General features: G+C 39.3%; 1 protein-coding gene and 1 pseudogene across 4 annotated transcripts in view; one reads left to right on the forward strand and one right to left on the reverse strand.

The window, feature by feature from the left end:
- Positions 1–498: 498 nt before the first annotated feature.
- The window catches only part of CCDC169 (coiled-coil domain containing 169), a 33,345-nt gene continuing 9,703 nt past the window's right edge, over positions 499–24,140 (reverse strand). For 3 of the 4 annotated variants that reach the window (XM_064140945.1, XM_064140959.1, XM_064140950.1), the window contains 4 exons: positions 10,402–10,500; positions 10,150–10,203; positions 5,554–5,630; positions 499–2,403 (listed from right to left, as the gene is read on the reverse strand). In XM_064140945.1, the coding sequence (XP_063997015.1) occupies positions 2,301–2,403; positions 5,554–5,630; positions 10,150–10,203; positions 10,402–10,500 (333 nt within the window). In that variant the 3' untranslated portion in view covers positions 499–2,300. Of the gene's footprint in view, positions 2,404–5,553; positions 5,631–8,154; positions 8,305–10,149; positions 10,204–10,401; positions 10,501–24,140 lie in introns of those variants that run through there. The other variant, XM_064140964.1, reaches the window with a different exon arrangement.
- Positions 5,908–6,046, forward strand: LOC135174100 (U1 spliceosomal RNA; annotated as a pseudogene).

Here is a 24,140-nt window from a genome sequence, read left to right on the forward strand (position 1 = left end):
CATTTTTGTCTTCAGATTTGCCCACTGTTTAGAATATGATGCACATAGAGTTGAGGAGATAGAATTTGCCTTCAAATGATTGGCAGCATTACAGAAGAACACTGTCATGAATTTAGGTAAAAAACAGACACCTCTACATTTCCCATCTCTGATTTAAATAAATGTAGCTCTGTAACTCAGTATTCTATGCCTAAAATGAGAACAACAGTGCAGACTGTGCTTTTAAGGATTAATTTCTTCACATATATGTTATCCATGTAGAAGATATTGTGCATAGACATGTTCACTGCTGCAAATGTAAACAAACCCAATGTCACAGCACAGCATAAGAGATGGTCATTGAGATATCTTCCAAACTGGTATTCTATGAACCTATGAATCTATGAATAGTAGAGAATAGTCCACATAAGAAAAATGTAGGAATTCCAAAACATTCATCCATTCAAAACTATTAAACCAGACTAAACCAAACAAAAAGATTCCAACACAGTTTGGGGAAGTTAGCAGTGTAAAAGTTTTATTCAGGTCAAAGGAAAGCCACAACAATTTTGATGCCAAAAATCTTTCTGCTGTTGCAAAGAAACTTTGTAAAATTAACCATTAGAATGCCCTTACTTTCAGAAAGGCAGAAGGGAAATTAAAAGCCAAGTATTTCAAAGGGTAAGAATAAGAGTACAGAACCATTTTGCACACAATGGGCACACAATTAGAATACTCAAACAAACATTTTAGAGCTTGATTATCATACTACTGAGTTTCACATCCTAATATTTTCCTGGCAAGCTGAATCAGGAACTAAGGAGGATATAATCTGCTCCTCTCCTCAGGTCACTACTGTACCTTAGGCTTTAAGATCCCAGTAAGAACTACCCACGAGGGAAGCGCTGGAGCCTCCTGCTGTGACAAGGTGTGTTCTGCTGTATTTGCACAATGTTTCCACTTATTTTGAGATGCTACAGGAACCAGGCTTGAGTGCATTGACTCACATCTGATTTAGAGACAGCAGTAGTAAATGTCTGCTGTGTGACGCCAAGAACTGGATATTCTCCACTACGCAGATGTCTCTTGTCTTTTGTGCCAATAGGACCATTATGGCAACTTGTTGGCTTTTTTTCCCCCTTCCAGAATAGTGAATGCCAGCACAAGCAAAATTTGGAAATTCTCCAGGTGAAAAACAGGAACACAAGAGCGCTGACCTAATCAGCTGTGCTATGCTTTCAGCTGTGACTGTGGGGAAAAAATTGGCCAGGCAGACCACTCTGCTTATGAAAGAATGATACCAGGTGCATCATAGTAACACTAGAAGAGTCTGCAAATATATCTCATACTACCTAAGAGAAAAAAACAGGGGTTCCATACTGAATATGCTGCAGAATACCGAAGGTCTTTTTCCCTCTGCATTTTAGAATGACATCATTGATCTTTTTGTATGCATTTAGTTACAGCCTCACTTTAAGGCTGCCAGTAACAAGCAACTATTAGTACTGCTTTTAAAGAGGCAAAAAGCTTTAATAGATACTGCAAAGAGCTAGAGATGCTCTTAATAAAAACAAAAATTGGTCAATCAATCAATCACATTTACTCTGCCAAGAGGTTTTAAGATGTAAACCAGAGGTTTGGATGCTGCATTACAAAAACATTATTCCTACTGTCACTTAAAAATTCTGGCAAAGTTTTCATGACTAAACCGTAGGTAATGAAACTGCAACAATAACTGCATGCCTAAAAATGGAAATACAAAATATTTCTACTTTCACTGAAGAGATCACTTTAAAAATACCCTAAAAATAGATAGGTAAATGCCACTGAAGAATGCATAGAGATCTTAAGGAAGCTGGACTGTGGCTACGAAGGTTCATCTGAGAGTTCAAATTGCAAAAGCTACAAGCCAATATTTGGAATCATAATGTCATGGATTGAGTTAACTTCAGTTAGCATCAGTCTGCCTTTTTCTTCTTCTTGCTTGAGAGGTCAAAAATATCAGAAATTTGTTTGTTTTCAATGGTTCCTGTACAGTCAAAGAATTCAAGGATCTACTTAGACATTAAAGGTTCTCCAAGGCTTCCAGCAGCCTGACACCCAGAATCACTGATGAGAACCAGAATGAAAAGGGTCAGAGATCATCAGAACAAGGTTGGCAACTGGAAGAACAATTCTGATTGGCAGAGGAATACTTACATTAGGGCTGCCAAAAGAAATGCCAGCCTGGGATTGGAAATAAATATATTTGTGCCTTATTATGACACCAATTCAGATTTTTTTTTTTAAAGTGATGGGACATTTTTGGCATTAATATTAAATCAGTGCTTTAGTTTGGGAAGCTGCTTCACACCTACAGTCTTATTAGTTGATCCTTTGGGAGGATTAACCATCTTTGGGTTTCTTGGTACACTGTATCTCCCTCTGAAATAAAATGGATGGAGTTAGTCACCAAGTGTCACATTCTCTGTAAGCTTTAACTGATGGAAATTATTCTTTTTATATTTGCATAACTGATTACTATTGCGAATTAATAAGATTGAGAGAGGAAAAAAACAAGTGTACTGCTGGGTTTGCAGGCTAGCAGAGCACCTAATTATTATGCATGCAAACTCAGTCCCCATCTCATGATTGCTGACTACTTCCTGTTACCTAAATGATGGCATTTGAAGAACATGAACAGAATATTAATCATTTGCAGACAGAGAATAACTGGCTAAGGAGACACTCTTCATTAGTTATGTAATCCCTGTTAGGAAATGGAAAACCACTTCATGCAGATGTAGTTGCAGTTCTTTGCAAGGGACTGCACTGTGGAGATCCATAGTCTTAAGCCCATGATCTCACAGTGGAACTACTGCCAGCAGACTTCTGAAGTTGTACTCATCATAGATAACTACATACATCATCTACATGAAACCCACAAGAGCTGTTTTCATCCTGATCTTCTAAGAGAAATCAGTAACAGGAATGTAACCAGAACTCCAGTGGGCAAAGAAGACAAATTGGAATGGTCATTCTCACGACCAAGCAGCATGTATCTCTACTCTATGCAATGTGCCCCTGTTCCTATCCCTGTTCATTACTACAGTGGACAGACAGCACTTTACATACTCTAACAACAATATACAGGATTTCAGTGTCACTCTTAAGTAAAGGCATTCTGAATGGAAACACTTCATGGTATGACATGACAATATTCATGATGACAGCCCAAGAAATATTTTGTTATATGGTAGAAGCTGTAATGACTCGATATGTGCAAGTTTCAAATTACTGGGCAAACAGCTAAGAAAGTTGTCCTACAGACTTGTTAGTCTTCTTGAGGTTGATACATTCAATGTTCCAGCTCTCACAAGCCGCCACTGTCCTGAAAAGAGGGCTATCCCCATAGATGTGGAGCTACTTTTACTCAGCATGCAGCAAAATCTGGACTAGTGGACTTACAGCCAAGCATCTGCAGCCAGTGCAGTGTTGAAATGGAGTGTAGGAAGGGCTCAGAACAACATTAAACTGGCTTCTCAAACTGCATCAGAGACATCCTACATTCTTTGCAAATGTCATCTAGCCTGTCTTCTTCTGCCTTATGAAATATGTCTACTGAACTGTGTCTTCCATGTTTTTATGGCCATACATCAACAGTTAGCATTCACAATTACTATTCAAAAATGTTTCAGTGTTGTTTAGTATGCAGACTGACTCTTCCATACTTGTACCTATAGTTAAAAAAACGATTAAGCATAGTTTCTTAGCATGACTTGAAATCCAGTAAAGGCAGATGTTTTCTGAAAGGCCAACAGAAGTGAGATAAAAACTCTGCACAGAAATTTTTCACATTGTTCTCAAAACCATGTTTATTTTCAATCATGCAGGTCTTCTTTTACTTGAATGAAATATTTTTTCATTAATTTTGCCTTGAATAAAGAATGTTCAGGTTGTAAATCAAAACATAATTAAAAATAAATAATAAAACAATGGCTGTGTAAACCTTGTGATGATCGATGAGTGCTTACATTCTGGTATGTCCTTAAAATATAAACTATGCCACATCCCCATTCTTAACTCCATGTTGCCAACTAACACCAAGGTTTGACCTGAAAATTCTAAGTTACTGGCTATAAAAGCCAATGTTTTGCAAACTGGGCCCTTTGCTACCATGGAAAAATTAAAATATTAGCAATTTTCTTCATGTCTGTAAAGTATTTAAAAAAGTTTTTAAAAGCTTTTAAAAATGTATTGAAATGAGATATTTTACTAAAATATGCATCTTTTGAGATCAGCAAGTACAGGAGACTTTATTTTCTTTTGCTTGATGTAAAGAAAAACACAGGAACACACTGTCACATAATCTCGGGGGAAATAATGGTCTTCTAAACTAAATTGTTAAAAAATCCTAACATAATCACATCAGTGCTAAAAATCTCAGTATCTGGGAAATGACAGTTAATCTCCCAGAAAAAAATGAATCCTCCTAGTTGCAACTTCCTGACCTGACCATGTTAAACATCACTATGGTCAGAATCAACACGCTGTCTATACCTGGGGTATCTCAGACCCATACATTGCTTTTTCAGTACTGAAAAACTTCAGTTATAGACTCTAATTCATATTGTACTACATTAATTCATATTCTACTAATATTTCCTCCCAGAGCAGGAAAATCCAGTTATCTTTTATGAAATTCTGTGCTTACACAGAATGAAAGGATAAAGCTGGTAAGCAAATATGTCTACACAATTTCATGCCTATAATTTACCCATTACATTCTCAGATACTCCCAATATGTATTGCGAATGCTCACTTCAATAATGTAGGTCAGTGGGTTCATGGAAGAGTATTTACTGTGAGACATTGAATAAACAGAAACTATACTAGCTCAGGAAATTTCCAATATAAAGTATCTGGGAGAGTTCCAAAAGCAAATATTGTATCTGCCTGCTTACACACTTTGGTAGGCATCTATTTCTTTCTGTGTTAAGATTAATGCTTTGTCAGTAGGATTCTGGTCAGTGATATTCCAAACATAGTACTTTGCTGTGCTAGTTTGAAGCCCGCTAGAATGTTTTGGCAAAAAGAACTAGATCATAGGCTATGAAAAGAAAAACAATGGTTATGTCTACTCCCCTCATGGTCTTGCTGAGAGGTATGGGAACAATAAAGTAAACATTAGATAACACTTTCACCATTTTGCCTTCACTTTCTGGCTGAGCTTGGATGGAGCTGCATCTCCCTAACCTCACTGCCACTAACTTTGCTTCTTACCTCTTGGCTGAACCTCTTTTCTTCCTAGGACTGGGGTAAGGTTGAGAGGGGCAGGGAGAAGGTGCAGGGGTGGTTGAGAGCCCCTCCTGGGGACTCAGGTTTCTGGGAAGGGAGTTGTGCTTCTGTATTACTTTTACCCTGTATATTTCTGTATATAACTGTATATATTGTAAATAGCTGCATGTATATTGTGCTGCTGTAAATAAATAGCTCCATTTATATTCCCAGAGTCCGACTGAGTTAGCTGGGGTACCTTCTAAAGTGTGGGGGGGTGGGTAACCAGGAAAGAGAGGGAACATAAAGGAAATTTACCTCAGCATGTGGTTTTCTCTCTTGCCTGTCAGAACATCTGGTTTTTGTCCTTCAGCAATTTTAAGCGTAGCTGAGATCTGCAATAGTCGATTTTTTATAGAACAAGTTAAATCATAACCACAATCACACTTACGGAAGTAAAACTAATTTGGACCTACTACGTTTTTACTCCTATGAAGTACTTTTAAGTACATACTATACTGATGCCTTGTTGATTTGGGTAATTGAACACATGCCAAAATCCTTTGTTGTGCAAAAATGCTTTTATTAATTAAACTGGATAAGCAGAGATGATGTTATTTCATGCAGAACGTTTTTGGTCATACAACTCTGTATTTTCAATGTAGAAGCATTATACTTACCTGGCAGGGGAGACACCATGATCAGGCAGGTGGTTTTCCCAGGGCAAGGCTGACCCCTGCCATTTCCCCAAATGCGGGAAACTCGACTGCATAATTTGTGGTATTAAATTTTTTTCTGGCCAATGTTCTACCCATTCACAAGAAGGGTCGTAAGGAGGAGCCAGAAAACTACAGACCTGTGAGCCTGACCTCAGTGCCAGGCAAGGTCATGGAACAGGTCATCTTGGGTGCCATCACAAAGCACCTACAGGATGGCCAAGGGATCAGGCCCAGCCAGCATGGGTTTAGGAAGGGCAGGTCCTGCTTCACCAACCTGATCTCCTTTTATGATCAGGTTACCTGCCTGGTGAATGTGGGGCAGGCTGTGGATGTAGTCTACTTGGACTTCAGCAAAGCCTTTGACACAGTCTGCCACAAGAAGCTCCTAGCCAAGCTGGCAGCTCATGGCTTGGACAGATTCACTCTGTGCTGGGTCAAGAACTGGCTGGATGGCAGAGCCCAGAGAGTGGTGGTGAATGATGCCACATCCAGTTGGCAGTCAGTCACTAGTGGTGTTCCCCAAGGATCAGTGCTGGGCCCAGTCCTGTTCAATATCTTTATTGATGACCTGGACAAGGGGATTGAGTCCAGCATCAGTAAGTTTGCAGATGACACCAAGCTAGGAGCAGGTGTTGATCTGTTAGAAGGTAGGAGAGCCCTGCAGAGGGACCTGGACAGGCTGGATGGGTGGGCAGAGGCCAATGGGATGAGATTTAACAAGGCCAAGTGCAAGGTTCTGCACTTCGGCCACAATAACCCCAAGCAGCGCTATAGGCTGGGGACTGAGTGGCTGGAGAGCAGCCAGGAGGAAAGGGACCTGGGGGTACTGATAGATAGTAGGCTGAAGATGAGCCATCAGTGTGCCCAGGTGGCCAAGAGAGCCAATGGCATCCTGGCCTGTATCAGGAAGAGTGTGGCCAGTAGGACGAGGGAGGTTATTCTTCCCCTGTACTCAGCACTGGTCAGGCCACACCTTGAGTACTGTGTCCAGTTCTGGCCCCCCCCTCCCAGAAAGTACTTTGACATTTGTGGAGTCCAGATCCCAAAGCAACATTTTTTTTCAGATTGAAAATGTAAAAAGCATAAATAGATACATGATAAACTATCTAGCATGAGTGAAACTTTATTTTAAAACTATAATTTAAAATTGATTGTATCCTTATGGACCCAGGCAAGACAGACAAAAGCACTCTGATGATGCATATAGTTTGTAAAAAAAGAGGGAAAAAAAAGCACTTGATAATAAAAAAGGTAAATAAACCAAAAGGCTGCTCAGAAGCATCTCTCTTCTCTGCTGTAGGCTTCAAGAAGGGTCCAAACCAAAGTAAGGTTTTTTAAACACCTACCAGTAAATCTTCCATTCTGTGATTATTTTTTTACTGTGAGCTATAGACAAACATAATGAGGTAAAAAAGGGTTTGAAAAGGCATTATAGCCATTCTCTAAAAGTGTCACTGGAATGTGTTGTCATCACAAGATAGCAATATCATGACAACACTGTGCGGACTGGAGCACAGCAACATTTTAATATGGCTAAAAGAAGGAAGTTTATTAAAATTAATTGTTAAAGAGGGGGAAGATTTCAAAATAAAATAAAGGCCATAATCAAATCAAAGTCATAGTAGAACAAGAATGAAAGGGACCATGCAAACAAATGACTCTTAAGCAGTCAACACTCAGCCATGATTAGGTTGACTGCAATGCTCAGATTAGCAGAGTGAAAAGTAAAGGTCTAATCTAAACTGCTCACCTAAGCTCTGTTTATAGGTCAGGAAGAGGCATAGGTAAATGTCCCTGGGAAATTAATTTCACCTTGATCTAAAACCAGGTGTAATTGTATGCACCTTAAGTGTGCTTCTCTCTTCCCAGATTGCAGAGGATCTCTCTACAACTACTTTAGATTGGCTGCTTAATATTCAAAGAACTAAAAACAAGGAGATTAATCTGAATATTATTACTTTGCTCTTGTAAGGTTCTGAAATCACACGAGCAAATAATTGATTACTGAAAATACAATGCAGGGGCAAAATCCTAGACCCTGATACCCTATTTAAGTAACATGTCAGTGCATGTGTCATACTTCAAGAAATATTTTGTGCATGTTTAAATGCTTTTCTAGGCAGCTGAACACAGACATTTCTCTTACTAGCATGTTCAGTAATAAAATCATATTTTATTTCCTACTTTCTTCCTCCAGCAATTCCAAATTTCACTGTAAAAGCAAAGATGTTAACAGCTATCATGGACATCTCTTGGACTTTTTCTTGGTTTCATGCTGGAAAGTTAGCTTTAGCAATTCCTCCAGATTTCCCAAAGCAGCAATGAACCATGTAAGAGAATCAGTTGCCCGCTGTGTAAACACATGAAAACACTGCTAATTACAGCCCTTCACCCCAGTTACCTAGGACAGAGATTTCAGTCATTCTTCAGCATCAGATTAAGTTATTACTTTTACATTATTTGGGAATTAATAACACTTTCAGAATGAGTACTAGAAATCTTTACAGGTTCCTTGATAGAAATCTTTACAGGTTCCTTGACAAGTTCCTCCAGTTTATAACATCAACTTTTATGTATAACATAACTTTCCATTTGCAGCAATAAAATTTAATCTCTGATTTCATCAAACAAGGTATCTTATCTCTTGTCTTATAAATTCAATTGAAATATGTGCTGCACTGACATTCTGAGCTGGCTGGCTTGTTGGCCATTAAAATAAAGAATGAGAAACATGAAAAAGAAGAATTGCTACTTAAAGTGGTTTTACTACTGCTGATAGTTTCGTTTTATTCAACTGAATCATTAAAACTAGCATAGCAGTCCTGTGACTAATGGATGGGCAAACAAGCATCAGAAAAGTCCTTCAGCTTTCTTGGCTAAGGGCACTTTGACTACCTTTTGGAAAAATGAAACTCCAAATGATACAAAAGCAAAATTAGTATTAATAACTAAAGAAATTACAGAATGTCAGGGACTGGAAGGGACCTTGAAAGATCATCTAGTCCAACACCCCTGCCAGAGCAATTGTAGCAATTTTTCAATACTTCCTTTTAAAATTTATTTTTTTTAAAAAGCAACTTCTGTTGTGGATTTGGTAAATGAAGAGATAAAAGACTTGGGCCTAATGGCATGATTTAGTTGGTGCAATTAATGAGGCAGGCATTATAAAATACGTGGTTATTTTTATTTCTGGAAAGCTCTGCCCACAACTATATACAAATTAATTAATTTTGGAGTTCTAATTCCTTTGGGAAAATCTTCACGAGGATGCTTATTGACAATATAGGAATATAAAAAAAATTGGAGAAGGTTTGGTCACAAAATGACTTTGCCCCACTTACACATAATAAGCAGCCCAGAGCCCTAGGGAAAGTCTGTTCTACTCACTGCAGTGGAGAAGAAATTTCAAGATAGTCCCTGACTCCTTTGTGACAGTGTTGGAACAACTCGGCCGTTAAGGGGCTTCTAGATTTTCCTGGGGTGCTGGGAAAGAGGCAGACGATCCCTGATCTGTTCCTTATTCCTCTTGGCATAGAGGTTTGCAGAGGTGCAGGCAAGATGCCTTTCAGATGTGCAGAAAGCACAATGTCTGTGGCACTTCTTGCCATGTTGTGAGGCACTTAAATGCCTTCTCCTGGGAAACTTGAGGTACTTAAGTTTCCAGGTAATTCAAGCCCAAAACGTCAGGGCTAAGCTGGTCTGAAGCACGAGGCAGAGCAGAACACGTGTCCAAAAGCAGTGAGGCAGAGGCAGCTCTGTGAGGCAGCAAGGCAGAAGCAGCACACACTGAGGCAGAGCAGTGAGGCAGAAGCAGCTCAACTGCTTGCAGCTTAGCTCAATTTATATTATTTGCTTGAGTGTAATGACTCCTTTGGCCACAGAGATTCACCAGTTGAAGTGGCATTTGCAAAACTGACCATATTAGGTGAAACCAGGGCTTGCTAACCCTTACTTGGGCAAAACACCAACAAGTACCTAAACATCTGTGGGTACCTGTTCTATCACTCTGGGAGGGCACAAAAATGGCCCAAGCCTTTGTTTTCCTCCTGCCTTTGCTTCCCTCATCAGCAGAAGGGTGGGGCAAGCCAGGACATCTAATAGGCCTATTAGCCTTCCAGGACATGGCATTAACAAATGCTGTTACTCTATAAGAAAGCACAGGAATTCTTACAAGTTGAGTCACACATTTTCTTACCTGTAAGATCTCCGAGAGACACATCCGCCGGGCATCATTAGCTTTGTGGTAAGCCTACAGTTAAAATAAGGGATATAAGCTGCCATTAAGCAAAAGATTTGAGAAGCTGAATTATACAGAGGAAACAAATACAAAGCAAAGCTTTTTTCCAATGACATAATTTGTGGAATTATTCTACGTTCCACACTCATTGTCTGTTTGTCAGACAATATAACAGTTTAGATAGATTAGAGGAATAGAGTGATTACAAACCTTTGCTTCTTGTTCCAGTCTAAGTTCATAGTCTTTTAGCTGATTCTGAAGACTTTTCCTCTTTTCTTCTAGCTGTTTAAGAACTTCCTTTAAGGCATCCTATGGACATAGTAAATAAACAATGTTTTACAAATATTCCATTGTGTAAAAAGCTATCATCACCACAGTCTTTATTCTTCAAATATTATGATGTTTGTCATTCTGTTTGCTTCCTGTGCACTTTTGTTTACATGATATTAGCTGGCACGTTGCAGAGAGAACAGCAATTAGCCACATGTTACAGATATGGTTTTCCACAGTTCTGCTCCTTGGTAAACTATCACAGTCACCTTGTGGTGACTAGCCAGAAATTCTCCTTGCTTCTAACTAAAGTTCACTCTGATGGCTCCTTCTAAATCAAAGATTTCAGATCTCTCACACACACACATTTTCAAATCACTTGCAGAGAGAACTACCAGACTGGCTGAAGAGGCACATGTGATGTCAAAGGTAACTCATAGAACACAACTTTGTTAGAAGGCAGTATATTATAGTGAGACTATCTGTCTTAGGTGTGTGCTATCTACCTTGTCTGCAGTTGGGATGAGCTAGAGTAACAGTGATGGTGTCCATTTTTGGTTACTGGCATTGACCAGTTCTTTGTTTGCTGTGTAGTGCAGGTAGAATCCACACTCAAGCAGGAAACTGCTTTTTTATAATCTCTCTCCTGGGAGGAGTATTGTGTTTCTGTACTACTTTTAACTTGCACGTAACTGTAAACATTGTGTATACATATGCTTGTAAATTGTGCTAAGCTGTAAATATAGCTTCATTCCTTAACTTCCAGACAGCTGAGTCTTGTTTATCAAAGTTAAAGAATCACAGAATGTTAGAGGTTGCAAAGGACCTCCAAAGATCACCAAGTCAAACCCCCCTGCCAAGGTAGGATCCCCTAGGGTAGTCTACACAGGAATGCATCCAGGCAGGTTTTGAAAGTCTCCAGAGAAGCAGACTCCACAATCTCCCTGGGCAGCCTGTTCCAGTGCTCTGTCATCCTCGCTGTAAACCCTATGTTGAGGAGAAACCTTCTATGTTGAAGCCTGTATCCACTGTTCCTTGTCTCATTACTGTGCACCACCAAAAAGAGATTGGCATGCATTAAATGAGAAGATTAGTCCTAAATGAGGTCCTGGAAGCACCCTGCTTGTATTCTCAGAACAGCCTCCTTCAGTGGTCATTGTTACTATATTGCATTTGATATCTCTTTACACTTTCAACAAATCTACTTTTTTTTTTTTTCCTCCAAATCAATCCATTGCTTCCTATGTGACACAGTATCTTCATCAGAGGTCACAGTGAACAAGATTACCATATTTATTGTGACAGCAAATCTATTGTCTCATTGCAGAATGCCAACAGGTTTGCCTGCCATAAGTCACTTTAAATAAAGCCAGATTTCAGTCTTGTTTTGCAATCAATATTATATTTTTTCTATCTTACAACTAAAAAAAAAAACCAAAACAAAACAAAACAAAGTATTAGTTTTCCTCCAGTGCACACAACACATGAGCCACAGCTTTATTAAAACTACTTGCCATCAGACCAGTGATGTAGCAAGCAGGTTCCTTCAGAATCCTAAGGCACAGATTACCCACTTTCTTCTACTTAAGCATATCTAACCCCTTAAGTTTTCCTTAGGATTTGGTTGGTCTTCAAGCACTTGCTGACATAAGCTATTTCATAGAATGGTCTGGGCCAGAAGGGACCTCTAGAGGTCATCTAGCCCAGCCCTCCTGCAGTCAGCAGGGACATCCCCACTAGATCAGGTCACCCAGGACCCTGTCAAGCCTCACCTTGAATGTCTGCAGCCTTTACTGAAAATGTATGCAATATATACATCTTTAATTTAAAATAAATGAAATGATGATCTCTCGGTCTGACAGGTTTTTTGACTGGCTTTTCTGCAACGTTCTTCTAGATTTTCAAAATCTAAAGCAGCTTTCCTTTTTTATTTAACATTTTCTGGCTAAATGTCTTAACTGTCACAGTCACTAAAATTTGTGCCTTGTCGTTATCAGTACAACATAGGTTATATTTGCTATTAGCAAATATAATTTCTGGAAGTAATCTAATAATATTATATCCAAATTCATGTACCCAAAACTTATATATATTTATCTATATTTACACATAGATAGGATTTAGTCTGAGATGAGGATATTTACATTTCAGTGTCCTTATGTGAAGCAGTGTCCCTATGTGAAGAGTCACAGTCAATCAAATCATTGATGTGCATTCAGTTAAGCACCTAAAGAGCCCAACTCAGTTGTCACCTGAGATGCCCTAGAGGGTTCAAGATATAATACATGGGTTAATGGAGACACATGTCCTTCTGGAACAGTGATGGGTTACTCTGCACTGAAATATCTGTGAGCCTCTGTTACGTGACTATCCCACTGCAGATGCCTACCTAGATAAATCCAGATACAACTATCCATACTCAGCTGACTGTACTAATGAGACTCACATTGCCTGTAGTAGGTATTAGAGCTGGCCAAGAGGCAGACACTTACATACAAAGAAGAAAATATTGGTGTCCTATTGTTTGAGTCATGTGGTTTCAATAAATATTTCAATATTCCCCAAAATTCTTGTGATTAAAATTCATTTTCTTATCCATCCTCAAGGTGAATTAATCCAAAGAGATTCATAAATTGGTTTCGGTTGGAAGAGACCTTAAGGATCATCTGGTTGCAACCCCACTGGAGACACCCTCCACTAGACCAGACTGCACAAGGCTTCATTCAACCTGTCCTTGAGTATCTCCAGAGAGGGACACCCATAACCTCCCTAGGAAACCTGTTACAGTGTCTTACCACCCTTACTGTAAAGATTTTTTTCCTAATATCCAGTCTACCTAAAGGGGCAGGATCACCTCATTCATACTGGTCATACTTCTTTTTATGCAGCCCAGGATATGGTTGGCCTTGGGGGCTGCAAGTGCATATTGCCAGCTTATGTTGAGTTTTTCATCAGCTGACACCCCCAAGTCCTTCTCCTCAAGACTGCTCTTGCACAGCCTACATTTGTGTTTGAGATTGTCCTGACTCGTGAGTAGGACCATGAATGGGTGTGTAGCTCTTTTTACCTGTTCCACATGCTCTGTGCATTAGTGTAGAGGCATTTAAGTTGGTGCCCTGCTGAAGTTAATTTACTGACTTGGGTTGCCTCATCCTGCACTTCAGGTGCTCTCTTGCCAGCCTGTGGTCCAGCTCCAGGCCCAGGGTGCTTATTAGTGTCATTGTCCTTGATGTGGGATGGATTAAGATCCCTTCTCCCAGCAACTCTAGTTTAAAGCCCTCCTTACTAGATTGGAAAGCTTGTGGCCAAAGATGAGGAAGAAAGAACAAATAATGTTAAAGTCTCTCACATCTGCTACATGCCACATCTAGCTCTGTTTTGATTTTTCCTGACAAGTGCATACACTTTTAATACTTGTTATTGCATCATGTTTTCATTCTCAATGTGACTACATTTCAGACTAGTCAGGTGCTTCCACTCGTGTGCTTGGGCCTTCTGTGTAAAACAGCTATCTCTTTCAGAGTTTTTGCTTCTTTTTGTTTCTAACTCCAGCATCTCCCTAGTCAGAATAGCTGAATCCTTTCACTTGCTGTACTGACTACTTGACCATTGCCTTAATAATCAGTTATTTCTTCTCAAGACTTCAGTGCATTTTAATGCCTTCACTTACCAGATTTTTCTTGTAAACATGGAAAGGAAAATAACATGACTCTCCAAATATTCTCTTCTTCCTTCTTGGAATTTTTCTCACTATTTATCATGCAAACCTTAGAGCCAGAAGGACATTACCAATATATGGTAAATTTCTCAGAGAGTTTATGAATGGTTCCTAATGGAAAAAAAAACTCAAAAACCTAATTAAAAAAAAAAAACACTAATTTAAGCCCTAAGAGGCCATACAGGGTCCATTCCTGTTTTACATCTTCAGTAATGACCTGGATGATGGGGCAGTGTCACCTCAGGACAGTTACATACTACACCAAACTGAGAGGAGTGGCTGATACACAAGAGTTGTGCTGCCATCCAGAGAGACCTTAACAGGCTGGAGCAATGGACTGACAGAAATCCCACGAAGCTGAACAAGAAACACAAAGTCCTGCACCTGAGAAGAAATCCCACGAGATGATAAATGATGTAGGCTTCTCAGCTGGAAAATAGCACTGTAGAAAGGGATCTTGGGTTGTGGTGGACAGTAAGTTGAACACAAGCCAGCAGTGTGCCCTTACTGCAAAGAAGGCAAATGTTATCCTGGACTGCATTAGGCAAAGTACTGCAAGAAGGTCAAGGGAAATGATCTTTCCCCTTTACTAAGTACTGGTGAGGCCACATCTGGAGTGTTGTGCCCAGTTCTGGGCTCTCCAATACAAGAACTACAGGGAGACTGTTCAGCAACAGGACATACACATACATGCTGACACTCCCATGGCTAGAGACACCAAGAAACAGGAAGTGCACCAAGCAAAGGCCTCTCTGCAAGCAGTCCATGGAAGAGCCCATGCAGGAGCCCATGCCAGACCAGACTTCGCTCCAGAAGGACCCAAGAACATGACCCAAGAAGGAAGCAAGCTTCACCACCTAGGAACTGTTTCCAGGAAGCTCTATCAGTGGGCACACCAGAGCACCTATTGAAGTGCATGGAAAAATGAGAAATTAAATCCCTGGTGCTCAAGGCCCTGAATAAGAGTGGGGAATGGAAAAGAAGTCATAGTGGCAGTAGTGAGGGCAGTAAGAGTCCTCCCACAACAGCTTCACCTGCTGTTGTGAATAATTGATTCAAACCTCATTAAAACTGGTCTTTTGGGTTCTATGGGTGGGGGCAAGAGGGGGCAAAGAGGGAAAACAATGTTTATATTAAAATGTTGTTTATTGTTCCAGCTCTGTTCCAAACTAGCATCACCTGTGCTAACCAGCATCTCTTGCCAGCAGCAGCCAGACCAGACATCTTAGAAGAGGCTGACCATCATCATCAAAATCACATGTGCAGTAGTACATAAAAGTAAGACACCCCTGCTGCAAGATGGAGCCAGCAGGTGGATGATTTGGCATGCATTCATGTGCCAAACTAATGGTGGATGCAGTTCACATGCCAAGCGAGCCAGAGAGCAAATCACATCACTCTCTGCTACAAATGCAGGTGGGCTAACCTGTATTAGTAAAGTTGCTGTCAACTGAAATAGTCCCAATGACACTGGCCAAACCCAGAGGGTCATATGCATGTGAGTCATTAGATGCCCATGAAAAGACTCACCGCATCAGTGTGCAGTGGATTGTTTCCAATCATAAATTAATCTGCCTGGTCACTACACACTGAGGCCAGTTTTGCCTTCTTACAGGTGGAGCTTGGATCAAGACCTTGATGCCAATCAGCACTAGAAGGCCAGCATTGGGAACAGACAGGTCAGTCAAAGACAGACTGGACCAGTCACCCAGAGAAACTGAACCCTCATCAGGGAGGACACCCAAAGACATCTTTGGAGACCCAGGGCTGATGGACAGCCAGAGAGGATGACTGCCTTCGGAGACCTAACAGGGGCAAAAAACCTGACTGGACTCAGAGCAATACTGCTCTATTATGTATTTCCATTACAATGTGTAAAATTATTATTCTACCAACAGTTTCTAACAGATAGCCACCAAACTTATACAGCTGCCTCTAATATCTGCCTGTTTGAAATCTCCAGTCTTCTCCTGTTTGTCATCTGCAGATTATTGCATATTTTATTATTTTTCATAATTTTCTGTATAATACATTACTAATTTGACTTGTGGATTTTTCCCCACCACCACAAAAACACTTTTGCCTGCTACTGAGATTTCCCTATGGTTTCCATTGAAGACAAGATTTACCTGGAGCATGGCAAAAGGCATAGAACTTCTAAAACATTTTGCTAAGAGAGAATAACCCCTCTCACCCTTCCAAAAAAATCTGAAAGGGATGATACAGAAGAGCTATGTATTTCAAGAATGTTTCACACATGACTGAACTGCTATTCAATTTAATCTCTTATAATAGACACACTGGAGACATGAAAAAAAAAATAGGGGAGTTGGGTTGGATTTTACTTTTTTCCCCCTAATTAAAGCAGAAGTACATTGGACACAGATGAAATCTTTGTCCTAATACAGTCAGTATAGTCACCATTGGCCAATTCAAGGAGAAAAGTAAGCTGCAGATTAAAGAGAAGATCTGGCTAAATTCCAGTAGGGTCATGTGCTATTTCAATACAATATCAGTGTCTGTAGAGCATTAAACAAGACAGACAAGAAGGTCTCAGCACTGTCAAGCTAGGAAATGGATTTTTTTCCCCCTTGACCTGACTGCACATTAAAGATTATAACCATGTGACAGCATATTTTGTGCAACATATTTGTACCACCTACAACATATTTTACACCACCACAGTAAACTTAAATACAGTAAATACTTAAGTTCATGCTGCACTCCAGATTTGTTTTAAATAAATCCACAACCCACCATTTTTATCTCACTACACTGTCCATCAGTGTTATATAAGTTGACCAGACTTGGTGTGAAAACTCTTACAACTGAGCAACTTGGTATCTTCTCAATGATGTTACTTGTCTAATGTCTTTGATTTCTTTCACCTTCAAAGTAAACTATTTTTAAATCTTTTTTTTTTTTCCATTTAATCTTTTCAGAACCACTGTCTATTTTTGCTGCCAATGCAGATGTTTGGGCATTTATTCAACTCTGGAGCAAGGCTGACATTCAACCACAAGCAAACAAACAGAATACCACACAGCTTCTGATGAGCAAGCAGATGGAAAAAGGTTGATAATGTGACTAAAGTGTACAGTCACTAGCCCTACAGAGTTTGGGTGCCTCAGAATTTGTAATGCACCTATGCTTACAATTCTCCTGTGAAATAGGAAAATTATAAATTACTCCAAATGTACAGATTGGAAAGTGAAGCCCAAAATGAAAAAAGATACCAGAGTTGAAATTGAACTTCAGGCAGGATTTAACATCCTAGTGCTAACAAAACAATCTACACAATGCCTTACATTGCTTTTACCCGGTTCTGTTATATAATTTAGATAGGTATCTGAGCTGTTGCTGTTGTGGTTGTCCATAAACACAAGCTTAATCAAGCTGCTCAGTTTGCTGATGAAAGCCTTTACGGAGTTTCAAAGCAAAGCTTTGCGCTGGTTACCTCCCTAACAAGGCACAACCTGAGAAGCATGCCCCACCCATATTATTTATAGGAGGAAGGAATCTTCTTCTGTCTAACAGCCTCAAAATTAACACACAAAGAAATTGGATGAGTGATATTTTAGTCCCCTTCCACCCTAAGTGCTTGAATTCACAGCATCTCATATCCTAAGCGTGTCCTTGTCATGATTCTTAACTAGTGCTGAGGTAATTTTTGGAGCCAAGTCATTAATCAGTCAGAAATGCAAAATTTACATGGATGGAGAAGGAACAAGTGAGAAAGGCTGCAAGGTCAAGTCTACTTTTGGAAAGGGTTTCAGCTCAATTCTTGGGCATTTCTTACCAACTTCCTATTGCTTTTCCATCTCTAGTAAAACCTCAGAGAGCCTCTGGACACTCACTTTAGCAAGGACTGGTTTTATCTCCCATCCCTACTGTCACGACAGTAATTGAAGAACTAGCTAAGATCTTCTTTATCCTAAGTCCTTAGCTGCTGCATAATACAAACCAAGAAACAAGAAAGATCAATCACTAAGAGCAGAACTTGCCTTTCCTGAATTCTGCGGAAGCAGAAGAAAACCTCACTGAAACAATGCTCATGGTTATATGATCAGCTTAGTGCTTAATACAGTAAAACAACTCAAAAGCAAAAGCTCACAGGAAACAGAGTTTATAGCTCATGGGAATGCAGAATTGTAACAGAGTTCTTGGAGCACAAAAAAGCCTCAAAACAAAGCAAGGACCATTGAGAGAAACAGAAGGAGCCTCCCAGCTATGCAGCACTCCAATAGAAGGAAACATTGTCCAAAATACTCCAGGAACAACCAGTAAGATAAATTATGGTCTTTATTTTTTTTTAGAATTGGTTTAACTGAACATTGAAATGTTTGTTTGTTTGTTTGTTTGTTTAATCAGATTTATTATCATTTCTTCTACTAAGCCTTGAATAGATGGACAATATATTGCTGAAAAGGAGACATAAGCTGACTAAGGGATTTAACCTGAATTTAAGATCCTTAGTTTTCAATAAGTTGTCCATGTCAAAGCACTCTGAGAGAGCTGGCAAGCTAAAAGACATACTGATATTTTAAATTAATATTTTTCTTTATGTAGCAGAATTTTGCAGGTCTTAGCAAGATTCACTCTAAAAGCAATGACACATTAAATCTTATCTCCAGCACTTGCTAGAAAATGAAATTATACAGAATGATACCACAGCTGAATTTAGAGGCCACCCATATTAGTTGTTCTCATTCCGGATTTTTCTTTGCCTGCTATCAGTGGCAACAATTTCTGTCAATCATTGCACAACACATAAGGTGACAAATCCATTACATCACCAAGAGATTCAAACTTGGTTTCATCAGAGCCCAGCCCATGCAGACTATTGATCCTTATAGCAATCTGCTTCACCTCTAATCCTCTTCAATTTCTTTTTAATGAGTTAGAACAGTAGCAATATATCTGTCAGCCATGTAGCAAAACCCAACAACACAAGAAGCCTTTGCAAGCCATTCTGATTGACATTTTACATCAAATGAAGTTTAGAAAATAAATTCCCTTCCTTCCAACACTAGGAGCTGATGTTCAGCAGCTGATTTAGCTGAATCTTTTAGCGTATCATTTTGCACTCATCAAGAGCAAAAAGAACACTATGTGTTTTAGTTTTACTGTAACAGAATTTGATTCTAAATTGTTAACAATAAACTCACCAGTCATACATTACTGAAAAAAAATTATACATAAAAAATATTTAGTATGGACTCGGCATATATATTTTTATATATAAATAAACAAACAAAAAAATTATATATATACTGTAGATCCTAGTGTACATATATACTAGACCCTATCAGGGCTTCAGTGCAGGTGAAGAAAAACTTCCAGTACTTGTCTAAATGGCAAGTGCCCCCTTGTGGTCAGCACCATCCTTGTACTGGAAGCCTGATCAAGCACTGAGCTACGCAGGTCCTCTTCACATCACACATTGGCAACGGCCAAGACAAAGAAATCAGCCTAGAGTTTTGTTGGAAAGTTCAGACTCCTTTAATGGAATAGGTGTGAGACACTGCTACCCTAAATGCTTATGTCCATTATCTCCACAGCATCACTTACAGAGATTATCTGCTGATTCTGGGGGTAAGGAAGTTAAAACGGAGACCTCCTTTGATGTGGTTCAAATGGATAGAAGCTGCTGCTGACTCTGAAATATTTCACTTAATATTGCTCCTGGTAGGTCTGAAAAAGGCTGAAGATTGCTTCCTTGTGCACTCTCTGGAAGATATACCCGAGTTCCAGTCAACTGCTAAGGAATTCTTGAGAACAACTAGCTAATAAAGTTACTTGGCTGCAAGATTTTCCCCTGATCATTTTATTTCAAAACTAAAGCTCATTCTGCCTCTGGGAATATCACAAAGTTATTTGAATAAAATAATCTGCTGGTTTGAGCAAGGCTACTAGAAGGAAGAATTAATGCAGACATGACAAAGAGATGAAAAAGTGCAAATCAAAAAGGCATCTTGGAGGCATTCAAAATGCCCATCTGAGGTAAGACAAAAGGACTAGGATGGGGAAGTCTCTGAGGAGGCAGGGTACTGCCTAAGGCAGCCAAACCAAACTATAGAAGTTTCTCCAAAATACTTCCAGGTTTCATAAAAAGATAGGAAAACAGATTTCTTCTCACCATAGAGCTACTGGTAACTTAACCCAGGAAAAGCAACAGTGTTCATTTAACAGTGACTTACTAGGAGAATTGTCAACATTTCCTAGGATATTATAAAGAGCTGATGTTCCCTATAGGCAGTTATCAACACCTACTGAAATACAGTGTCTTCACTTTATGTTTTCATAAGCCCCAGATTCCCCTCCTGTCATGCTGCCAATGCTTTTTCTAGTGTGACACCGCTCAGTTTAAAAGTGACAGAAAAAAATCTAAGGTGTTTGTGTGAAGGTCTTAGTTCTATGGTCACAATGCTCTCAGAAAGGCAGCTTTGCAAAGCAAGCATCTGGCTCTTACTGTCAGGATTTTCTCAGCTATGGTGCTGGACATTCCTGAAAATGGGGATTTATCACAGAAACCTCGATTCTTTGGCTAATCTTAACTAGAGCGTTGCTAAGGCAATGCTATCAGGAGTGTGCTCTTCTGAACTGATTTTGCAGTATGCTCTTTGGTATTTGCATACTAAAGCTGCTATCTAGGGATTCTTTCTTGCAGAAATGATGAGATAGAAAGGAATAATTTTCATTCTGCTTATATGGGAAATGATGCTCAGTAGAGAGCATGTACTTCCCCAAAACTCATTTAACGAAAAATTGTGAACAAATGAGTGCAGCATGCTTAAGAGAAGCGAGTAAAATTCGCATCATGTTGTACTTCAGAGAGAAGGCATTCCTTCTGTAATTATTTCTGAAGTACTATATGACAGTTGTATTATTCATTGGGACATAAAGGAAATTACTGACTAAACAGCTTTTTACTGCTGGAATTCCCTCGTGATTCTCACTGTTTAGGTTATTTTTAATCTGCCCTCAGTACACAAAAAATATTTTCTAAATCCTGGCTGTAAAAGTTTGTGCATTCAAGGTTCTGGGACTGCATATACATGTGACACCTATGGGATTTTTTTTTTAAATAAAAAAAAAAGGATTATCTCAAGTCAGCAGGAAGGCTTCAGAATGATCACTGTATATGTAGATGTTTTAGGGATGTTTTTTAACAGCAAAGAATCATTCATTCAGTGAGATTCTGGAGCAAAAACAGCACAAGCCATCTGAAACAATTACTGCAATTTATCAACACAGAAAATCTTCTGTGCTTCCCTGTTCACCACTCCAGCATTTGCATTTGTATTCTTTTTCATTCAGGTTTTTATAGCTTGCTGACGGACAGAGTCCCTGATGACTAATTTTTCCCTCAGGTGATTCATACCAAGAAATATTTTATGTTACATATCTCTAAATGGGATAAAGTACTCTAAAGACATGGTTGGTTTTTTTCCCCTTCTGTCGACTGTGGTAGTACCTTAAGTGACTAAGTGAGATAAATCTCTTTAGTATCTTTAAAATACCTCCTCTGTTAAATACAGCCAAGATTGCTCAAGAAGAATTATTAGAGATCCTTCTGATAACAGATGCATTAAGAAGAGTGTGACCAGCAGGTCAAGGGATCTGCTCAATTCTCACCCTCTATTCTGCCTTAGTAAGACCACATCTGGACTAGTGTGTCCCAGTTCTGAGCTTCCCAGTTCAAGAGAGACAGGGAAATAACACAGAGAGTCCAACAAAGGACTACAAAGACGCTGAGGGCTCTAGAGCATCTTACTTATGAGGAGAGTCTGAGAGACCTGGGGTTGTTCAGCCTGGAGAAGACTAAAGGGCAAGCATCAAGAGGAGGACCAGTGGTGCCCCATGACAGGACAAGGGGCAACAGGCATAAACTGCACTGCAGCAAATTACGCTGAAACAGAAAGAAAAAAGTTCTTTACTTTGAGGGTGACAGAACACTGGAACAGGCTGCCCAGAGAGTTTGTGGAGTCTTTTGAAACACACATGGATGTGACCCTGTGCAGTGTGACCTTGGTGAACCTGCTTTAGCAGAGGAGTCTGACTAGACAATATCCAAAGATCTCTTCCAACCCCTAACATTCTTTGATACGGTGACAACTCCAACTTCATACTCCTAACTTCATAGGTTAAAAATACTTGCAAATCTTACTTAGTTTTCTAAATACATTGTTCAAAATAAAATCTACCATGTACTCTTGACATATTATAGAAACTGCATCATCTTGCTGAAAGAATCATTTTGCCATCTTCCTTCAGAGCTTCATATGCAACTGCTAGTTGAAATATCATAGTGCACTTCTTGATTTAACAGACACACATACATGGGTTTATCTATACCCACTCTCAGCATTTTTACTTTGAGCAAATGTAGATTGATGACTGGTTGCAAAGCTCTTTGCTATTCTACACCCACTCACCACATCTGTTCTTTATTCTCATCTGTGGAAAAGCTAAATATTCTCTCATACTCCCCTTAACAACTGTAAAAAAAAAGCATAAAAAGGTTTTGGATAAATCTATATGCTTAAATATTACAAAATTATCTGAGTGGATTTTTTTTTACCAGTGTTTTACCTCCTGAATTTTAAAAGAAAATAAAAAACTCTGCAATCTCTGATAGTATCTGTAAATATACACTGACCTTTATGACAGCTTTAGTGGGAAAAAAAAAAATCAAAGCCCACAAAATACATCTATTTTCTTCTCCTTCTTCCATCTTTCAAAAACTAAGACAAGTTAAAATGAATATTTCATGAAATTCCTAAGTACTGTTTTTTTGCCCTCTGGATAGCAAAGAGAAGAATGTATCTAGTCTAGACTAGAAGGCTGAAGGTAGGACATTGTCCTGGAGTCATAAAACTGCAAGGGAAAAACCTATGGCATGGTACACAGGGTCCAAATTTCCCTATGTGTGTCATAGGTCAAGCTGAATTTGCTGCTAATTTTCAATCCCACGTGGAGCAAGTATTATGTGCCTTGAAGTTCAGATTGTAACATGAGTTGCTTCCTATTCCCACTGCTGCTCTCAGTTTCTGGGTTGGGGGTACTGCACTCTTTGCTGGGATAATATCAGGATGGGGAGGGGTAGGGGAGTTTAGCTTGCTGGCTTCTGCTGCTGCTGCTTTCTGCATTTTGCTGTGCTTTTTCTGAAAATAGGCTAAGGTAATTGTGCATTGTTACCCCGTTTTTTCATATTAAAGATCTTTAACTCAACTCTTTATCTCAATCCATTTTTTTAAATTACTTTCCCTCACTTCTGTGTTAACCCATTACAAGGTGTCACCAAGTTAAGTCCAAGACTCTCCAAATTGTCTTCCAGACTCCTGACAGCATGAATCTTTCGGCTGTGCTGCCATTTTTTTTCTTCACGAGGGCAGTAAGCAAACTTCTCAGAAACACTGCTCACAGGTGAGGAAGCAAGGCAGTATTTAGTAAGGGTTAAAAATGTACTGGATTGGTGTAGTTGGTAAAGGAGATTGGTGAGGTGTAATAGGATTGGGTAAGAGTGTACTAGCAATTGGATGGAAAAATTTACGCTTCTGTAAGCATACATGACAGTCTGTGCTTTACAGGCTGACAGGAATAACACTGTCTGAAGCAAACTCTACTGTTTAATTTTCTAGATTAATGTTCTATCTCCAAGACTTTTCTTTGAACACAATTCCAGTTGCATTTTCAAATCAACTCTGTGAAACCAAAAAGTGAGACAGGCAGATTTTGTTCTCTCTTTAATTATTTGCTTTAGAAAGAAAAGGAAAAAACACACTGTCAACACCGATAAACAGGATGGTCTTTAGGACAGTACTAAAACTGGCAAGAATTTTTACTGTCTGAAAGCAGGAGATTAGATCAGAAAGAGCACTTACTTTTCCACAACCTGCTTATAACAGATAATCACCACCACTCTTTAAGGCATGTAGCCTTCCCTAGACTCAGTAAA

This window comes from Pogoniulus pusillus, chromosome 3, assembly GCF_015220805.1.
Source record: "Pogoniulus pusillus isolate bPogPus1 chromosome 3, bPogPus1.pri, whole genome shotgun sequence".
NCBI classification, from domain to species: Eukaryota; Metazoa; Chordata; class Aves; order Piciformes; family Lybiidae; genus Pogoniulus; species Pogoniulus pusillus.